At 43.4% G+C, this 20,085-nt stretch overlaps 1 protein-coding gene across 2 annotated transcripts in view; it reads right to left on the minus strand.

Annotated features, from left to right (window-relative positions):
• myo1g (myosin IG) overlaps positions 1-20,085 on the minus strand; it is an 81,525-nt gene extending 61,440 nt beyond the window's left edge. Inside the window, exons 1-12 of one of the 2 annotated variants that reach the window (XM_042011948.1) lie at positions 19,786-20,085; positions 13,449-13,657; positions 11,261-11,354; positions 10,993-11,158; positions 9,086-9,139; positions 8,899-8,994; positions 7,552-7,668; positions 5,045-5,251; positions 3,985-4,130; positions 3,774-3,888; positions 2,995-3,165; positions 1,714-1,784 (exon numbers count right to left, since the gene is read on the minus strand). In XM_042011948.1, the coding sequence (XP_041867882.1) occupies positions 1,714-1,784; positions 2,995-3,165; positions 3,774-3,888; positions 3,985-4,130; positions 5,045-5,251; positions 7,552-7,668; positions 8,899-8,994; positions 9,086-9,139; positions 10,993-11,158; positions 11,261-11,354; positions 13,449-13,657; positions 19,786-19,880 (1,541 nt within the window). In that variant the 5' untranslated portion in view covers positions 19,881-20,085. The remainder of the gene's footprint in view (positions 1-1,713; positions 1,785-2,994; positions 3,166-3,773; positions 3,889-3,984; positions 4,131-5,044; positions 5,252-7,551; positions 7,669-8,898; positions 8,995-9,085; positions 9,140-10,992; positions 11,159-11,260; positions 11,355-13,448; positions 13,658-19,785) is intronic. The other variant, XM_042011947.1, reaches the window with a different exon arrangement.

Genomic DNA, 20,085 nt, shown 5'->3' on the forward strand with positions numbered 1-20,085 from the left:
TAGAACGTAATGAAAAGGCTCAGAGGTTTCATTTTTCATGTCTTTTCAGACTTTATAAAACATTTTTCTTTCATGATTTTGGGGTAAAAGCAAACGGAGCCAAAGTTCTAAGTTTGTGTTTTGGTGTGTCTCAGATTTTGATGCAGTTCTCCTCGATTACATCTGAATCTCAGAGACTCGACTGTCCCATCAGCTGCCTCCAAACCTCCTTCCATGCCCCCTTGACACATTAATGTCCTTCCCCTGACCCGATTGAGGCCAGTACACGTGAGCTGCAGGGATCTTGGGGAAGCACAGCCACGGCGAGCACGAGCTGGCGACGGGCCTCATCTGGTCGTTGCCACATTGAGATCCAGTGAACACATTAAGGAAGCGGAGCAGTGATGGAGCAGGACACGGTTTCATCTCATCTGACAGCAGCTGAGCTAAAAGCTAAGAAGGCTCTACACTCATACATGTGATTTATGATTTAATTTGTCCAATCATTTCTGCTCCAGTACTCCAAACATCTTGAGCAATTCTGGTCAAGTACGTTTGCACATCAGCTCAGTAAACCTCACGAAAAAACTGCTGGATCATCTGGAAACAGCAGCTGAGGGATCCATCCAGCAGCAACTGTCAGACGTGGAAGTTGCGATATGGCATGTTTGGAAATGTGTGAGCGTTAATCCTGTTAAATACCACGTATTTACAGGCAGATTCTCCTCCCTTCACAGCATCATCTGATTTCATTTGTTTTCACATGAATGAAGTGTGGAGTTCGCAGGTCGGACAGACCTGCTGGAACATATCATTCACACAGAAGCTGTCTGTCGGGGTATGAATGTGGGTGTGAATGTGACGTGTAGTGTAAAACACTCTGACTGGAAAAGCGCTGTCCTTTTACCATTACCATGTACGTACGTAAGGGAACAGAAATGTACTTCTAACCTAAAAGACAGCGACAAAAGGAGCTGCATTAATCTAAAATATCAGATCTTCTTTTAAGACATGAAGAATTTACACAAGTTTGCAAAGCAACACAACAAATCTCTGAAATATGACCCTGTAATGTTTCAGTTATATTAATATTATATTCGATGGATGGATGAATGGATGGATGGATGGATGGATAATGGATGGATGATGGATGGATGATGGATGGATGGATGGATGGATGATGGATGGATGGATGATGGATGGATAATGGATGGATGATGAATGGATGATGATGGATGGATGGATAATGGATGGATGATGAATGGATGATGATGGATGGATGGATGATGGATGGATGATGGATGGATGGATGGATAATGGATGGATGATGAATGGATGATGATGGATGGATGGATGATGGATGGATGATGATGGATGGATGGATGATGGATGGATAATGGATGGTTGATGGATGGATGATGGATGGGTATATTTCAGGTTTAACACTTCCTTGTTGAAGTCAGGGTTGAACAGATGTTTAACTTTTGTTAATATAATTGTAAGAAACAAACACACGCATGTTGTTCAAACACATTTTCTTTGTAGCTGAAGGTTAATACAACAAGCTGCGTGCTCAGGAGAACACGTCTGTGGTGTGAACCCGGTTATTTTCGGTTCTGTGGGTGGGTCAGAAACTGATTCAGCTGCCACAAGCTGAGCTCTATATTCAGATTATATGTCTGACACATCGAACTTCTGTCATTCTTCCAGATGGAATAAAAGCGAGTGACTCACGTGACGTCTCCGGCGTAGTGGCGAATCCGGAAGTGTTTCTGGAAGTCCATGGATTTGTCAGTGGGGCTGAGCTGAAATGAAGAGAAGACATGAGAAGAGCTCTGAAAGTAAACAACCATTATTTTATTCATTTAGATATTTCCAGTGATTAAAGACGCCAGTTTAAAGAGGATGATGATGATGATGATGCTCATCTTTCAGAGGTCCTGCTGTTTATAAAGATTCCCATCATATCTGCCCAGGAGAAGCTCTCTGCTGCTCTCTGGTGGTTAAAATCTGAAACTGCAAAGGTTTTTGTTCTTCCTTTTCTTCTTTCTTTTGATCCCAGCACATATTCTTCTTTTCACACACACATAGAACTTTCTGCTCACAGGTTGATCTTTGGCTGCTCCTGATTGGACGTTACCGTCAATCTAAGCTCTCTGATTGGTGGAAAGTCTGACAGGAAGTGGCTTCATCATCATGTCCAGGTCTAAATAGAGGTCTCTTAGCAACATAGTAGTGATGGTGATGTTTTTATGGTGAAATGTGATAAATAATGCTGTTATCATGGATCATTGTGGATTTACCAGATAGTCTCTGAATAAAACTACATTTAGTGGCTGGATTGTAAACCTCCTGGACGGGATAGAAATGCTGGAAAACTTCTGTAGATCAGCTAAAGGGTTAAATATCCATCACATTTACCCCACAGAGCTACACACCACCGCTCCTGGTGATGGAAGAGATGGACCTCGGGGAGATCTGCTGGAGGTTCTAAGGGTTAATAAATTAATCAAAGTGAGATTACATCATAATGACGTGTCTGAATCTGAAGTATTCAACAGTTTCTTCTCTGATTTGGTTTTTGTGTGTTTAAGGTCCAATCTACAATCTGATGCACATGAAATTTACAGTCAATCACTCTGAGATCTTTACACCAGGAAGAGGGAAACGAGCGTCGCCATCTGGTTAAAAATAAGATAGTCAGAGTTACAGTAGGCCAGAGGAGGACAAATCAACATCAGATCAACACTTCCTTCTGAGTCTGAGCTCAAAGATGAAGACAACCCCCCATCTTTTATTTAAGTTAAGCTTCAAACTGTAGGAACTGACTTCCCAGTAAAGACATTAGAAATAATAATCCTCAAATGGAAATGTAAACTATTTTAACAAGTTCAAAAATAACTTCCACAAATTATTGCCCACACGGTTTCATCATCATCATCATCATCATCAAGTCCTGCTCTGTGCAGAAAGCCGACTCTGCTGGGACCAGCTGGCTTCTGCAGCTGTCCTCACCTTGCGGGAGGTGTAGTGAGGATGCTGAGCCAGTTTGGAGTCCATGCTGTCCAGGCAGACCGTGTCGGTGACTTTACCAACTGTGAGACAAGCCTCGTCAAGGATGGAGATGATGCCTTTATGCTGCTGCTCCACCAGATCCACGATGATCTGGTTGTTGAAGTAATCAATCTGCATGTAAAGAAAACCACGGTTACAGCATCTGAGTGTTGCCATGACAGCTGTTAATAAGGTAGTATGGCGTAGAAGACGCAGCGTAGAGGACATGGTGTAGAGCAGAGGTCCCCAACCCTGGTCCTCAAGGCCCACTATCCTGCAGGTCTTATTCTCTGACAAGCTCTGCGCAGGTCTGCTAAAGAGCCATTCATGTGGATCAGCTGCAGCAGGGAGACGACCTGCAGGATAGTTCGCCTTGAGGACCAGGGTTGGACCTGGTGTGTGTGTGTGTGTGTGTTTTCCTCAGGTGTTGCCAGGTGTGTGTGTGTGTGTGTTTTCCTCAGGTGTTGCCAGGTGTGTGTGTGTGTGTGTGTGTGTTTTCCTCAGGTGTTGCCAGGTGTGTGTGTGTGTGTGTGTGTGTTTTCCTCAGGTGTTGCCAGGTGTGTGTGTGTGTGTGTTTTCCTCAGGTGTTGCCAGGTGTGTGTGTGTGTGTGTTTTCCTCAGGTGTTGCCAGGTGTGTGTGTGTGTGTGTGTGTGTTTTCCTCAGGTGTTGCCAGGTGTGTGTGTGTGTGTGTTTTCCTCAGGTGTTGCCAGGTGTGTGTGTGTGTGTGTGTTTTCCTCACGTGTTGCCAGGTGATGCCCTCTCTCTGGTACTCTCCTTGTTCCTGACGGAGGATCAGCTCGATGAAAAGCTGCTGCAGCTTCTCGTTGCAGTAGTTGATGCAGAACTGCTCAAAGCTGCCCGGCGACACAGCAGCAGATGGTTGAGCAACAGCAGCAACGAGTGTGGACGTTTACAGAGAAAAACAATAAGATGTTGAAACACAAACAAACCTGTTGTTGTCAAATATCTCAAAACCGTAGATATCCAACACGCCGATCACCGTGTTTTTCCCATGAAGCACTGGGTTGTAGTCTTTGACTTCAATGATGCTGTTGATGCGGCTCACGATCCATCCAAACAGCCGCTCGTAGAGCGCCTGGTGGGATTAACGGGAAGGCATCCAAACAAAATAAACAAACATGTCGCAGTGACGATGACAAACATGTACGGAGTGAATTTAGTCTCATTACAGTTGAAACCTGGAAAACCATTTTAAAGAACTTTGGTTTATTGCAAATATGCATTTAAACATCTAAATAACTGTACACACAAACTATAAGCATTCATATTTAGCTCAGATTTTTACCTTCGACCTCATAGACACACCCACACACACACACATTACACACACACACACACATATATATAAATATATATATATATATAGTGTTAAATAAGCTTCCTGTTCATACAGATGGCCTGAAGCGCACAGATCAGCTAGCATGTGCATGTGGACTTTTCCTGTGAGACTTTCATGTCTTTAGTTGCACAGACTCGTGTTGCATTTAAGTGCTGCTGCAAGAAACAAGACAGTCCGGATGTCTCTGTTTTATGTTTTATGTCTTTTTAATGAGACATATGATACGATTGAAGTGATTGTACTTCCCAAGTCCAGGTAGAGGTCCTGTACCTTTTAGGATTTATTTCTTCCACACACAGTAGATGAGTTTAGATGAAATTATCTTTACTTTTTTGTTCTATTATTCTGGCATCAACAGATAAAAATAAATTAAACTTAAAGACCTATAGAGAGAATTTATGTGGTTTTACACAGTTATTGTTTAGAAAATTAATGTAAAGTAATCTGATTATTTCTCTGACAATAAAAGTAGCAGGAAAATCTATAATGATGCAAAATTTAAACGTGTGCAGTTTGTGTTCATATTCAAATTGCTGATATTTTAGTGTTGACTGAAACGTGGACTGAAAGAGTTTTAGACCTCTGTAAAAATAATGAGACTAATTTCACTCCACAAACCGGTCACCCTGTAGACCCCCCCCCACTGGAACCTTAGCGAAGGCGTCCCGTCCGAAGCAGGCGTCCTGCTCCGAGTGTCCCTTCTCGATGACGTCTCCGCCGCCGGTGGCAACCGTCCGGTACAGCAGACTCTTACTGACACTGTCCGGATCTGTAAGCGTCAGCTCGGAGATGTGGTTCACGGCGTCGAGTCCTTCGATCCGAACGCTCTCGCCGTCAGTCTCAAACTGAATGTTTCCCTAAAAGCACAGTTAAACCACATAATAAACAATAATCTACGCTCTGTCAGCGTAGTCTGCTTACAGGGTGAACAGATCCGTGGAAGACGCCGTTGCAACAGCCCCTCATGCAGCTGATTTTTGTGGACTACAGCTCTGCGTTTAACTCCATCCTTCCCCACAGACTGGTGGACAAACTGGTGGACCTGGGCCTCCCACATGCTACCTGTCTGGATCTGGTCGTCTCTAAAGGTCTGAATGTTTCCCAGCTTGTGGTGATGGTGATATTGTCAACAAAAAATCCCAAACAGAGGTTATCAAGAAACGGTACATTGATGAAAATCCCACTGAACTGTTTCTACTGCCCCCCCCCCCCGACCTTCAGCTGATGAGCTGGTGGATCATTTCAGTGGTAAGATTACATCATTATTGGTGTCATTGCTACCACCGAGGTGGAAGTAAACGCTGCCAAAAAAGAGAGCTCCGTGGAAAAAAGCCACGCTGGTAAGAGCTGGAAAACCAGAAAAGCTGAACGCAGGTGGTGGAAAACAAAGCTGCAGGTTCACTATGAGATCTATAAAGAGAGACTGAGGATTTCTAACCTGGAGCTGAGAAATTCAGACCATCTTTCTTTCTGACATCATTGCTAAGAACAGGAATAAAGCTCGAGCCTTGTTCGTTACTGTTAACAGGCTAACTGATCCTCCTGGTCAGTAACCCAGAACTTCTATCCAACCGGGCCTGGAATGAGTTTGCTTCTTTCTTTACTGACTACATCCAGGAAACCAGGCAGTCAGTGCTTCCATGCCAGGGGAGGACATATGTCCCTGTGTCCACTCAGAGACATGAACACCAGGACACACTTTTCTCCAGTCAGTCCTAGAACTCCAGTCCTCAGATCTTTACACTGGCTTCCTGCTGTTAGTTTACAAAGACCTGAATGGTTTAGGACCAGAATCCATTCAGGATCTTCTGGTTGGTTGTGGACCAACCAGATCCCTCAGGTCATCAGGGTCAGATCTACTTTCTGTTCCCAGTCAGAACTAAACGTGGAGAGGCAGCGTTCAGCTTTTATGCTCCTCACATGTGGAACAAACTCCCAGAAACCTGCAGGTCTGCTGACTCAGCAGTTTTACATTAGAGTTAAAACTTTTCTATTTGCTGCCTTTTATCAGAACGGATGTTAATTCCCCACACTAGAACTTTATTTCTGGCTTTTTATCCGTTTTATTTGAGCTTTCTTTTCTGTTTTAATTTAATTTGTGCTGCTGTGATGCTTTTCATGTTTTATGTGAAGCACTGTGAATCGTCTTGTATAACTTAATGTGCTATACACATAAAGTTACCCTGCATGTGGACCAGGAGCTTTGTGTCTGGTCCAGGTCAGAGGGTGAGAGTGGGTCCACACACACCCACCGTGTGCTGTCAGACCGCCTACAGGGACCAGGTGGAGTGACTGAGTGGGAACAACAACCTGCTGCTCCACACCTCCAAAACCAAGGAGGTCATTGTTGACTTCAGGAGGAAAAGAGAGGACATAATGCCACTGGGTGGCGGACCTCCGCTTCCTGGGGTCCACATTGAGGAGAACCTGACCTGGAGCATGAACACCTCCGAGCTGCTGAAAAAGGCCCAGCGGATACACAGCGGATGTCATAGGCTGCTGGTGTCCTCCTATCGGTGCTCCACTGAGAGCATCTTCATGCATCTGTGGCATGGCTCAGTGGGTAGAGTGGTAATCCTGCAGCCCAAGGGTTGCCGGTTTGATCCCGGCCTGGAGAGTTCATGTCGAGGTGTCCCTGAGGTCGTGGTTAGCGCTTTGCATGGCAGCTTTTGCCGTCAGTGTGTGACTGTGTGTGTGTGAATGTGATGTATATGTAAAGCGCTCCAGAGTCATTAAAGCGGCTCAAAAGGTCATCGGCTGCCTCCAAACGCTAGAAAACCTCACAGCTCCCGGACAAAAGCCCCGACAACCACCCCGGACCCTCTCTGACTGAACTGTTGCCGCCAGGTAGATGTTGCAGAACAATAAAAACCGGGATGAACAGATTCTAAAACCAGTTTTTATCCAGCTGCAGTTACCACACTCAACACTAAACACACAACAGGATGCATGCGCGAGTGTGTCTGCTGGTGCTGCTTTTACTGCTTTTATTTCTACCTTTTATACTAGTTTTATATGTGAAGTATCTGGTTGGATGGCACTTAAATCTTGTACTTGTTACAATGAAAATAAAGATATTCTATTCTATTCTATTCTATTCTATCATATAAAGTTACTAGTTTCTATTTCTTTCTACAGAACATAAAAATAAAGGTACCAGAAGCAGGATGGTGGCGAGGATCTGATAAACTGAGCTGATCTCCTCGGCGGAGAAGCCGATGACCTCCAGGGCGCTCATCACCGCTTTGTGGCTCACTCGATCATTGTTGGAAGTCTGGAAAACAGAAAAACGCTTTGTTTATTATTTTATTTTAACATCGTCTTCTGGTCTTAAATCTTTAAATAAACCTTAAAGGAGTAAACATAATATGTGGAAATTTAATGTGATCAGGACTAAAGTTGACCAAAGATTTAATGTAGGAAAAGTGGGATAAAACATCATAAAAACTGTGTTTTCACCGAAGGTAAATGGTGGCTCATTCTTTAAAGATAATAACAAAAATAAATTTTATTTATAGCACACTTTATAATAAAAACCTGCTACAGCAGGTCAGCTGAAACAGTATAAACAGGTAAGATGCCAGGTTTAAGGTTACCTGTAGGTAATTCTGTCAATTATTGGCACATCCAAGGGTCTAATATTTCCCTCTAAAAAATCCAGTTTCCACTCAGTATTTGGGATTTTGGGAAATATTTTATATTTTAATCATTTAAACTCGTGGGCTTATATCTATAAAACACATAACAGCATCACAAAGTGCTTTACATAATAAAAGGCCACCACCCGACCACTAAAACAAACTGTCTTTAACTAAGAGGAAACGACAGCGTAAACGTGCGTACGTCGTGGAACCGCTGAACCAGGTGAGGAAACAATGACCCAGGGGTCCATCTGCATCAAGAGCCAGCTCACCCACAACTTGTGAGGTCGTCACCATGGGAACCATCTAATCAGGGCAGACCGAGTCCACACCACAACCACAGGGCAGCGATGCAGGACCCCGACTACCCAGACAGGGGCAGTCACCATGGCAACGACCCTGCAGTTAGAGCAGGCATAGCTCCCGATGTGGAGGACCCCCATGCGGAAACACTGGAGTGGAAAAATAAAAAATAAAAACAAAGATCAAATCAATCTAAAAACAATAGCAACGAATGCATAAAAATATAAATAAAAAGTTTATATAAACTACCCGGCTGGTTAAAATAGATCAGTAAAAAAAGTGAATAAAATAAATACAAAATTTAATAAAAAAGTCAAATGGATTAGTTTAAAAGTAAAGAAATGAAGAAAAAGAATTAGTTATAAGCTAAGCTAAAAGGTCGGGTTTGACTCTTTAGAGTTAAGATATTGAAGTTAATTTAGTGTTTATGATCAGGACTGAAGCTGGTCAAACGATTTAATGCAATGAAGCTGTCAGAAATATTAATGTGTAATCTTTCTGCAGCAGTTTTTGGGAACATTTTTTACAGCGTGGTTGAAAGACAAAGCTGGCAAACTTACCGTGGCTGCAGCTCCCTCTCTGGTATAAACATACAGAGCAGGATCCTTCTGCAGGTGGAAGGACGCCAGCATCTCCTCTGAGCCTCCACGAAGCAGCTGAGAAACGCAGGAAACACCAGCTCACCACCGCTCTGCAGGTTTCCAGCCAGTTTTTCCAGCCTCAGTGTTCACTGAGCAGGAAGCTTACCTGGTAGAAGGAGTGGAAGTTCCTCTCTCCTTCCTGCTGCTGGACCACCCTGGACTTAAACAGCAAACATCATGATAAGAACGCAGACATCATCATCCTCCTGACACAATCTGTGATGGTAAAGGAGCAGATCTACCAAGTAACTATCTAGATTCTCCAAGCAGCTGATTAACTGGCGAAAGCTGAGGGTGCCAGGATTGGATATAAAAGCAGCTAAAGGTTAAGCAGAAGCTGCAATTACTGTCCACGTTATCAGGACCGCCTTCTAGTACCGGGTCGTCCTCTTCATCGGGTCCACCTTCTAGTACCGGGTCGTCCTCTTCATCGGGTCCACCTTCTAGTACCGGGTCGTCCTCTTCATCGGGTCCACCTTCTAGTACCGGGTCGTCCTCTTCATCAGGACCGCCTTCTAGTACCGGGTCGTCCTCTTCATCAGGTCCACCTTCTAGTACCGGGTCCTCCTCTTCATCAGGACCGCCTTCTAGTACCGGGTCGTCCTCTTCATCAGGACCGCCTTCTAGTACCGGGTCGTCGTCTTCATCAGGACCGCCTTCTAGTACCGGGTCGTCCTCTTCATCAGGTCCACCTTCTAGTACCGGGTCCTCCTCTTCATCAGGACCGCCTTCTAGTACCGGGTCGTCGTCTTCATCAGGTCCACCTTCTAGTACCGGGTCGTCGTCTTCATCAGGTCCACCTTCTAGTACCGGGTCGTCGTCTTCATCACCACATCCCAAAGCTGCTCTGTTGTGGTGGTTCCCAACCAATTTTCCTTGAAGCTCCCTTTAACTCTTTAACACCAGGGCTGGGCGGATCGATCCAAATATCAATAGTATTAATACCACAGCCAGTATCAGAATCATTCCATACCAGTATGATGAGATCGATATTTTCATTGCAAAAAGCCAAAGAATGTGAATGAGACCTACAGCAGGTTTTGCTTTTGTTATGCTAATTTACACTCTTTATTTTTCTCAAACAATTGTGTGAAAAAAGGGGAACAATGAGTTATTACATTTTTTTATTTGGTTGATGTTATTTATAAAGCTGTCAAAAACAACAACGGTCACTAATAAATCTAATTATGTAAATAATAAACACATTTACCACATGTGCACCGTGACAAGCTCAATACTTCCATCATTTCTCCGTTAGGTCAGACATGGAGGTCTGATCCAAATCTGAGGGTAAAAAGAACATGGAACAACACATGGGCGTCGCCCCCGTGGAGGATGTGTGTTTTAACACACACACTTTTCCCACTTTTCTTTTTCTTTTTTTACTTTTGCTACGTCATGCACAAACATGGCTGGTCTAGCGGGTCTCTGGTCGTTCCTGCAGCTGCCTCCTCCAAAAAAAAGTAAAGCTAACTGTCAACAAATCATCAGTTTTATTAATGAAATGTAGCATAAATCCAGATTCCCAGAACAGGCATGAACTACTACACTACTCCACCAGCTCCATGACCTCCTGAACCACAGACCTGGACCGGAGCCGACCTCACTAAACACCCATCCCTCTAATATTTATTATATGAAAAAATAAATCAGTTTTTTTTTCTAATAAGTAATGCATATTCAAATAGGCTGAAATCGTAAAAATGAATGTCTGGTAGTTTTGAGCAGGTCTGGATTTGTTTGAGGGATTTATTTTTAAAAAAAGCACAAGAAAATGTTGATGTTTGATGAATTTCTAGCGGATTTTGTGTTTGGACATTTACGACCACTAAGGTCACCAGAGGGTTTAAATTTGAGGATTTAACCCAAAGTTTGGTTATTTCAGCCTCTCAACATAAATCAAAGCTCCATGTCTCACAACAGAGATAACACTTCCAAAAACACTTCTATTTACTGGCATTCCTCACACCTTCCTCATCATCACTAGGCATCTCAGATGAAGGCTCTGCTCACCTTCTCCAGCAGGTAGTTGTTGATGTGACCTCCGGTCGGGTCGCCGTTGAAGTTGAAGTTGATGTCCATGTATTTGCCGAAGCGGCTGGAGTTGTCGTTGCGGTTGGTCTTGGCGTTCCCGAAGGCCTCCAGGACACAGTTGGACTTCAGCAGCACGTTCTTCACACTGATGATGAAAAGGTGAAACAGTCACGAGGAAGGTGAAGAAAGGGAGACGACTGGTGATCAATGTTAAATCCTTCCCGCAGCTCGGGAACAAAAAGCCCACCTCTCCACCTCTGCTCTCTGGCTGGGGTTCGTAATGGCTGCGATGTACTGCATGATGTATTTACTGGCTTCGGTTTTTCCTGCACCGCTTTCACCTACAACACAAAACATTCATCATTTTACAGGATGATAGAAAGTCATCTGACTGACGGGTGATGTTTACTAGTGGATGCAGAATTCATTCTGATTCATTCACAGGAGCAGAGCGCCGATGTTCTGCATAAAGATACAACCCCAAATCCAGAAAAATGACTTCTCCATGTAAAATGTAAATAAAACCAGAATCTCATCAGGTCATCTTTTATTAGGTCAATGGTGAAAAGTACATGGAGGTTTTAGAGCAACATCTGCTCCCATCCAGACAACGTCTCTTTCAGGGAAGACCTTGCAGATTTCAGCAAGACGATCCTGAACCACATCCTGCATCCATCACAGCAGCATGGCTTCACAGGAGAAGAGTCCGGCTGCTGAACTGGCCTGCCTGCAGTCCAGACCTTTCACCAATACACAACATCTGGAGCATCATGGAAGCAGGAATCCAGCAACCAAGGTCCAGGACTGTAGAGCAGCTAGAATCCTGCATCAGACCAGAATGGGACGACATTCCTCTCCTTAAACTTCGGCAACTGGTCTCCTCACTTCCCAGATGTTTCCAGACATGTTAGAAGAAGAGATGCTACACCATGCTGAACACCACCCTGGAACTACTTTTTACACCATGCTGAACACCACCCTGGAACTACTTTTTACACCATGCTGAACATCACCCTGGAACTACTTTTTACACCATGCTGAACATCACCCTGGAACTACTTTTTACACCATGCTGAACATCACTCTGGAACTACTTTTTACACCTTGCCGAACATCACCCTGGAACTACTTTTTACACCATGCTGAACATCACCCTGGAACTACTTTTTACACCATGCTGAACATCACCCTGGAACTACTTTTTACACCATGCTGAACATCACCCTGGAACTACTTTTTACACCATGCTGAACATCATCCTGGAACTACTTTTTACACCATGCTGAACATCACCCTGGAACTACTTTTTACATGCTGAACATCACCCTGGAACTACTTTTTACATGCTGAACATCACCCTGGAACTACTTTTTACACCATGCCGAACATCACCCTGGAACTACTTTTTACACCGTGCCGAACACCACCCTGGAACTACTTTTTACACCATGCTGAACATCACCCTGGAACTACTTTTTACATGCTGAACATCACCCTGGAACTACTTTTTACACCATGCTGAACATCATCCTGGAACTACTTTTTACACCATGCTGAACACCACCCTGGAACTACTTTTTACACCGTGCTGAACATCATCCTGGAACTACTTTTTACACCATGCTGAACATCACCCTGGAACTACTTTTTACACCATGCTGAACACCACCCTGGAACTATTTTTTACACCGTGCTGAACATCACCCTGGAACTACTTTTTACACCATGCTGAACATCACCCTGGAACTACTTTTTACACCGTGCTGAACATCACCCTGGAACTACTTTTTACACCATGCTGAACATCATCCTGGAACTACTTTTTACACCATGCTGAACATCACCCTGGAACTACTTTTACACCATGCTGAACATCACCCTGGAACTACTGTTTACATGCTGAACATCACCCTGGAACTACTTTTTACACCATGCCGAACATCACCCTGGAACTACTTTTTACACCATGCTGAACATCATCCAGGAACTACTTTTTACACCATGCTGAACATCACCCTGGAACTACTTTTTACATGCTGAACATCACCCTGGAACTACTTTTTACACCATGCCGAACATCACCCTGGAACTACTTTTTACACCATGCTGAACATCATCCTGGATCTACTTTTTACACCATGCTGAACATCACCCTGGAACTACTTTTTACACCATGCTGAACATCACCCTGGAACTACTTTTTACACCATGCTGAACACCACCCTGGAACTACTTTTTACACCATGCTGAACATCACCCTGGAACTACTTTTTACAGATGTGTTGCTGCATCAGATTCACTATCAGCTCATATTTTCCATCACATGGTGAAACGTCTCTGATCTTCTACTGGGGATAAAAGAGATTCTGTTTTATTTGCATTTTAGACAGAGTTTTTGGGAGTTGGGTTTGTATTGTAAATGTACAGAAACAGACCTGAGATGACGATGCAGGTGTCTTTAGCTCGTCTCTTCATGGCCTTATAGGCGGCATCGGACACTGCATAGAGGTGGGGAGGGTTTTCATACAGCTCCCGGCCGCGGTAAGCATCAATGGTATCTTTGCCATAAATGTCCATCTCTCTGTAAGGATTAACGGAGACGACCACCTCTCCGATGTAGGTGTAGATCCGGCCCTTCTCGAACCTAACCAGACAACAACAATCACACACGGCTGCTGTTATTAAAAAAGGGAATTTATTGCAAAAGTGTGAGATTTCATTTGAGAAAAAGGTTTCAGAAAGATCGCAGCTTTATGTCACGCAGAGATGATGGGAAGTGACAACTGTTGAACACTGAAAGCAGGAAATGAAACTTGCGGTTCAAAGGGCGTCACAGGCTTGTGTAAGTTGCTGTGGGTTAGTGAAGCTGGAAGGGGTAAAACTGGCATACCACAGGGGTTAATAGGCTGTTATCTAGCACATTTTTTACATTTCTGATGCATGTACAGAGTCCACAGGTAGTTGGGCTGGTTTGGTTGTTCAGCTCAGAGACCAGGTAAAACAAGGTTTATATTTCTAAATTTATCTTAAAGCAGATTGGTTTAAATGTCAATAAAATACTGAATTTGGAGATGGAACTTTTTGGAGGGTGATAAACACAATTCATACAAATGATGCATAATTGTAACCTGCAAGTGAAATCTACATTAAAAGCTAACAGTGTGTTAGCGTCAACGACGATCAGATAAATAATACTGATCAACATCATCTACGAATCGGAGAAAACAGCTTCAAGCTAACCCTTTTATCATGAATACCTGAGTATTTGATCTGATAACTCCTTTCCATTCAAGCCACACATGGAAAATCTTGTGAAGAAGCTGCAGATAAAACTGGGTTTTACTTTAGAAATAAGTTGTTTGTCTTTTAAGCAGCTTGTTGCTGCAACTTTCTTGTTTGTGCTGGATGATCTGTCCAGTGTCTTGAAATGGCTTGACACTGTTAATCCGGCCTCTCTGAGGATTATTACAAACTGGAACATGTCGACACACCACTGTGATTTCTACTCTTGGGTTGGATGGCCTGCTCTGGCCACCCGAAGGATCTGCCACTGCTACACCGTCACTGCTTGGTTTACTGCCTACATACATATGTACCCTGATTGCTCAGAGAAGCGGTGATTTGTACTCTCTCCAGTCACATGATCAGCTACTGCTTTCTGTTCCATTTGCTCGGTCTGAAATGGGGTAAAATGGCTTCTGATCACTCTGCACCTTCTGCTTGGAACATGTTGCAGACAGACATGGAGGGCTTTTAAACCCCAACAGAATTCTTGAGACCGAATCCACCAGTAAAACTGGTATAATGTAGAAAATTTCATGACATATAGTGTATATAATGCCCTGTCTAAGCCTTGGCTTACGTTCTTTTTTAACGTGCACTTCTTTTTCATAATTAGCTTGTAAATGTAACTTTTCTCTCTTTACTTGTCTTTTCTGTTTTAACTGTGTTTTTGTATTTGCTGCTGCCATCTTGGACCAGGACTCCCTCGTAAAAGATAGATAGATAGATAGATAGATAGATAGATAGATAGATAGATAGATAGATAGATAGATAGATAGATAGATAGATAGATAGATAGATAGATAGATAGATAGATAGATAGATAGATAGATAGATAGATAGATAGATAGATAGATAGATAGATAGATAGATAGATAGATAGATAGATAGATAGATAGATAGATAGATAGATAGATAGATAGATAGATAGATAGATAGATAGACAACTTTATTTATCCCCGAAGGGAAATTGCGTTGTTACAGTAGTCCAGTGTCATACGTGGCATAAACTATGAATAAAAAATAGAAGTAAAATATACAATATAAGTAAAGTGGAATAGAAGTAGAAATAAAATAAAGATAGAAATCCAGAGTGGAATAAAATTAGAAATAAATAAAATATGAATACAGAGTGGATTGGCAGATAAAGTGCAGTGGCAAGATGAAGTAATAATGAAACTAGCTATCAGATATTAATATGTCAATATGACTATGTGAATAAAGGATGTGCAAGGATGATACAGAATGTTGGATGTGCAAAGGATACAAATATTGTATAATTATATGATATATAATATCAATATGATATATAATATCAAGCGACAGTTATAGGTTGCAGTAAGTTCAGTGGTTGGCTTAGTCCAGTTGTGTGATCATGGCTTTGGCAGAGGTAGATGAGTTATGGAGTCTTATTGCAGCAGGAAGGAACGATCTCCTGTACCGTTCCTTAGAGCAGCGGGGTTGGATCAGTCTGCTGCTAAAACTGCTCTTTAGCTTGTCCAGTGTGTTATGGAGGGGGTGGGAGGGGTTGTCCCTGATTGCCAGCAGTTTTGCCAGCATTCTCTCCTCCACCACCTCCTCCAGGGTGACAAGTTTAGAGCCGACAGCAGACTCTGCCTTTCTGATCAGTTTCTTCAGTCTGTTGGCGTCCTTTGCCTTGATGCCCGCACCCCAGGACACTACAGCAAAGAAGATGGCGCTCTCCACAACAGACTGATAAAACATCTGCAGCATCTTATTGCAGACGTGGAAGGACCTGAGCCTCCTTAAGAAGTAAAGCCGGCTCTGCCCCTTCTTGTAGATGGCGTCAGTGTTGGTGGACCAGTCCAGCTTATTGTTAAGTGTGACGCCTAGATATTTGTATGAGTCCACTGAGTCCACATCCGTCCCATTGATGCAGACAGGAGAGGGCAGAGGCTTGTTCCTCCTAAAGTCCACCACCATCTCTCTCGTCTTCGCCACGTTCAGCAGTAGGTGGTTCTCCCCACACCACCTCACAAAGCGGTCCAAAAGAGGTTCCTAATCTCCATGAGATTTTTTTCCTGGTTATATAAAGGTTAAATAAAAAATAAAAATAAAATAAATGTTAAATTACTCATTTTCAATGCTCACGTGGGCAGTGACAGTGAGACCTGGAGGAGCATGATTGGGAGGAACGGCCTCCCTGATCTAAATCCGAGTGGTGTTTTGTTGCTGGACTTCTGTGTTCATCATGGATTGTCCATAACAAACACCTTGTTTAGACATAAGAGTGTCCACATGTGCACTTGGTACCAGGACACTAGGTTACTCCGGCAGAGTCCCCTGCTAGAAAGTGTTTCAGCTCCCTTCTCCAGCAGAGCTCCAACCATGTCCCGGGCGAGGCGGGGGACATTGAGTCCAGTGGGCTGCGGTTCATGCCTCTATTGTTGAGGTGGTCAGCTGGAGCTGTGACAGAATGGTTGTCGATGCCTGTCATGGTGGAAATCCCCGAACTCACTGGTGGACACCAGCAGTGAGGGATGCTGTCAAGCTAAAGAAGGAGTCCCATCTCTGGGGCTGAGGTCGCTGAGGTGGTTAAAAAGCTCCTCGGTGGCAGGGCCCTAGGTGGGATGAGGTCCGCCCTGAGTTCCTTAAAGCTCTGGATGCTGTAGGGCTGTCTTGGTTAGCACGTCTCTAGAGCGTCATGTGGACATCGGGGACATTTCCTCTGGACTGGCAGGCTGGAGTGGTGGTCCCCCTCTTCAAAAAGGGGGACCGGAGGGTGTGCTCTAACTACAGCTGTCCGGCCCCTGTACAACCGGTGCCAGAGCTTGGGCCACTTCGCCGGTAGTAAATCAGATTTGTTTCTGGTGAGGGTTGGACTCCGCCAAGGCTGCCCTTTGTCATTGATTCTGTTCATAACTTTTATGGACAGAATTTCTAGGTGGAGCAGAGGTGTTGAGGGGATCCAGTTCGGTGGCCTCAGGATTGGGTCTCTGCTCTTTGCAGATGATGTGGTTCTGTTGGCTTCATCAAGTTGCGATCTTCAGCTCTCTCTGGAGCGATTCACAGCCGGTCTGTCATGGTGAAAAAGAAGCTGAACCAAAAGAGAAAGCTCTCGATTTACCAGTCAATCTATCTTCCTCAACCCAGATGTTGTCAGGAGCTGTGACCGAAAGAACGAGATTGCGAAAGCAAGCAGCCAAAATTAGAACTGTTCAGAACCGCTAGCTTCACAAGCCAGCAAGTTATTTTCTATTTGGAGTAGGAAACTGTGAAACTGTCGTTTTCAGTGTCATATTTCCACTCCATTAACATTACGAAGCATTTTAAACTGAACCAGAATCTACTGCCAAACCAAACAGTACAAGAAACCAGAATAAACAGCAATTAGATAAAAGAAAAAAACAACTAAATGTGTTCTGAATGCCCAGTAGTTCCATGTAAGGAAGATTTTTTTCATGCCAACATTAAAAACCACAGGGAGCAGAAACATTCTGTTCGAAAGGAACTGTGAACCATTTAACAGTTCATCACTTCCCATTAGGCTGAACAGCACGATTACCCATCAATCATTGCGGTTACCTAGACTTCCAATCTAAAAAAAAAAAAAAAGTGCGTTTGCTAAACAGTTTAGACATCTTGTTGTGGTGATTACTGTCATCAATGCTGACATGATTACCTCAAATATTTCAAAATTCTATGCAAAAATGATCTACTTTTTTGGGAATAAAGCTAATGTTGACATTAAAACTAACCCATTAGCAAGCCAAACTGATATGCTCCACAGCTAAGCTAGTGGTGGTAGGAAGGGTGGAGGGTTTTTGTGAGTTTTATACACCCCCATATTTTTCTGACTTGTGTTTGGACATCCTTTAGTGTACAAATGCCCTTTTTTGAGTGATTGTTGGTGATTATACAATATATTAATCAGGTGCAAATGGAACTTCATACAGGGCATACGGTGACATCCCTTTCTTCTCAGTACTCCGCAGCAAAATGTAATTAAAAATGGTACAAAATGTAACTTATCTTTCATGAATCATAATAAATATATGATTCATAACTGAGTGCAACATTCTAGTTGGAAGTGTAAATGGCCCCATTATATGGTAGATAGATTCAAACGTGTCAACATTCAAGGCGACTGCAGTGTGATGAAGAGACCGACTTTGCACTGACCATTTGATCATTGACCATTTTATGACATTTATATTGTCTACATAAAACGTTTATTTATGTATTTTGGGCAAATGATTAAATAAAGTGTAGAGCTAAATGGGTGTCTTTCTGTTGAGTGCTTGTCCCTTTATACAGCAATAACATAATAAATATATAAACGAATACAAAAAAGAACAAGAGAAGCTGTGTTTGGGCAGAAGTGATGGGAGCTTCCAGCTCCCTGCTTTGCATGTCATCACTGAGCTTCATGCATCACCACCAAGATGAAAATGTGTTTATTTCTGTAGTTCATCCATGATATTAAATTTATGTTTCTGTGTTTTCTAGCTTTACTAGATACTGGACACTCAGCTCTGAAACTCCTGAACAGTTTCTTCCCCAAGTTGTCAAAGCCATTCATCAAAGACTTGAACCTGGTCTTTTTAAGCTGTTAATACCTGATGTTCCACAGCTAATCTAGCCAAACTAAACTGGCCCTGATGTTAAAAAGGTGAAGAACCTCTGACTCTTCAGATTCTACAGGTTTGATTTTACAGTGCAGTCTCTCCATCCTTCAGTATGGTCGATTTGATGCGACTGTAACGTTGCTAGCAGGTATTCTTCCTTCAGAAACAGTTAGAAAGCAGATGTTTAGTGAGACTGAGCCTCTAAACCAGGCACTAACTCCAGCCCTAGAGCATGATTTGCCACCGGACAAGTCTGATCAAACTGTGAGGTATAAATCCTGTTCCGTGTGATTCCAGGCAGATGTGACCCGTGTTAGAGATGTCCCTTCTGCTGCAAATGTCTCATTTCCGTTAAATCAGCTTGAATCAAACTGTTCCACAAGCAGAAGATACTGAGTGTTTTCTCTCAGTCTGACCTGAGGCGGCTGGAAGAGACTCAGACGGGTGTAGCGTTAACACCTGACAGAGCAGAAAAGTTAACTCTTACATGTTAACCTGGACAGGTTTGGTGAGAGCAGATGCTTCTTGGACATCAGCCATGTGTTTTAATTGCTCCATGTGATGATTAAATCAACCACAGGCTGACGTCTGACATCTGAGGCTGAGCGGGAAAGAGGTAGAGGTGACTCATGCGTATTAGTTTATTTTCCCTTCATGTTTCATCTCTACGCCCTCTGAGCCGCTACACTCTACAATCACAGTGATTCAGGTTTTGACCGTTATTCATCACAATTTACTCTTTAACATTTTCTTCTCAGTTAATTGAATTAATAGCTGAGCAGCTAAATGCCCAGAGACAGTTTTCTTCAGATATCCGGTATAAACAGAACGAAGCGTTTATGACATCTCTGCCATCCAGCTGCTTCCTTCCTCATTTCCTCCCTTCCTCCTCAGGCCTTACCTCAACTTCAGATTCTCCATAAACTGCTCCATCGTCACCTCATCGAGCAGCACAAAGTCCGACTTCCCAAACTCCAGGCCCTCCAGTTCCGCCATCCCCGGCTGAATGCGACAAACACACAGAGAGAGAAGACAAGACGAGGGGAACAGAAAGCAGCTCAGGGAAGAAGAAGAAACAGAAGTATGGTTGACTTCAGGGCCCCGGTAGTGCAGGCTGTGTGCTGTAGGCGTGTCATGATCTGGTGAGCTGTGGTCTACAAGCTGCAACACGTCATCCTGTCAGTCAGACTGCACACACACA

The sequence above is a fragment of the Melanotaenia boesemani genome, chromosome 17, assembly GCF_017639745.1.
Source record: "Melanotaenia boesemani isolate fMelBoe1 chromosome 17, fMelBoe1.pri, whole genome shotgun sequence".
NCBI classification, from domain to species: Eukaryota; Metazoa; Chordata; class Actinopteri; order Atheriniformes; family Melanotaeniidae; genus Melanotaenia; species Melanotaenia boesemani.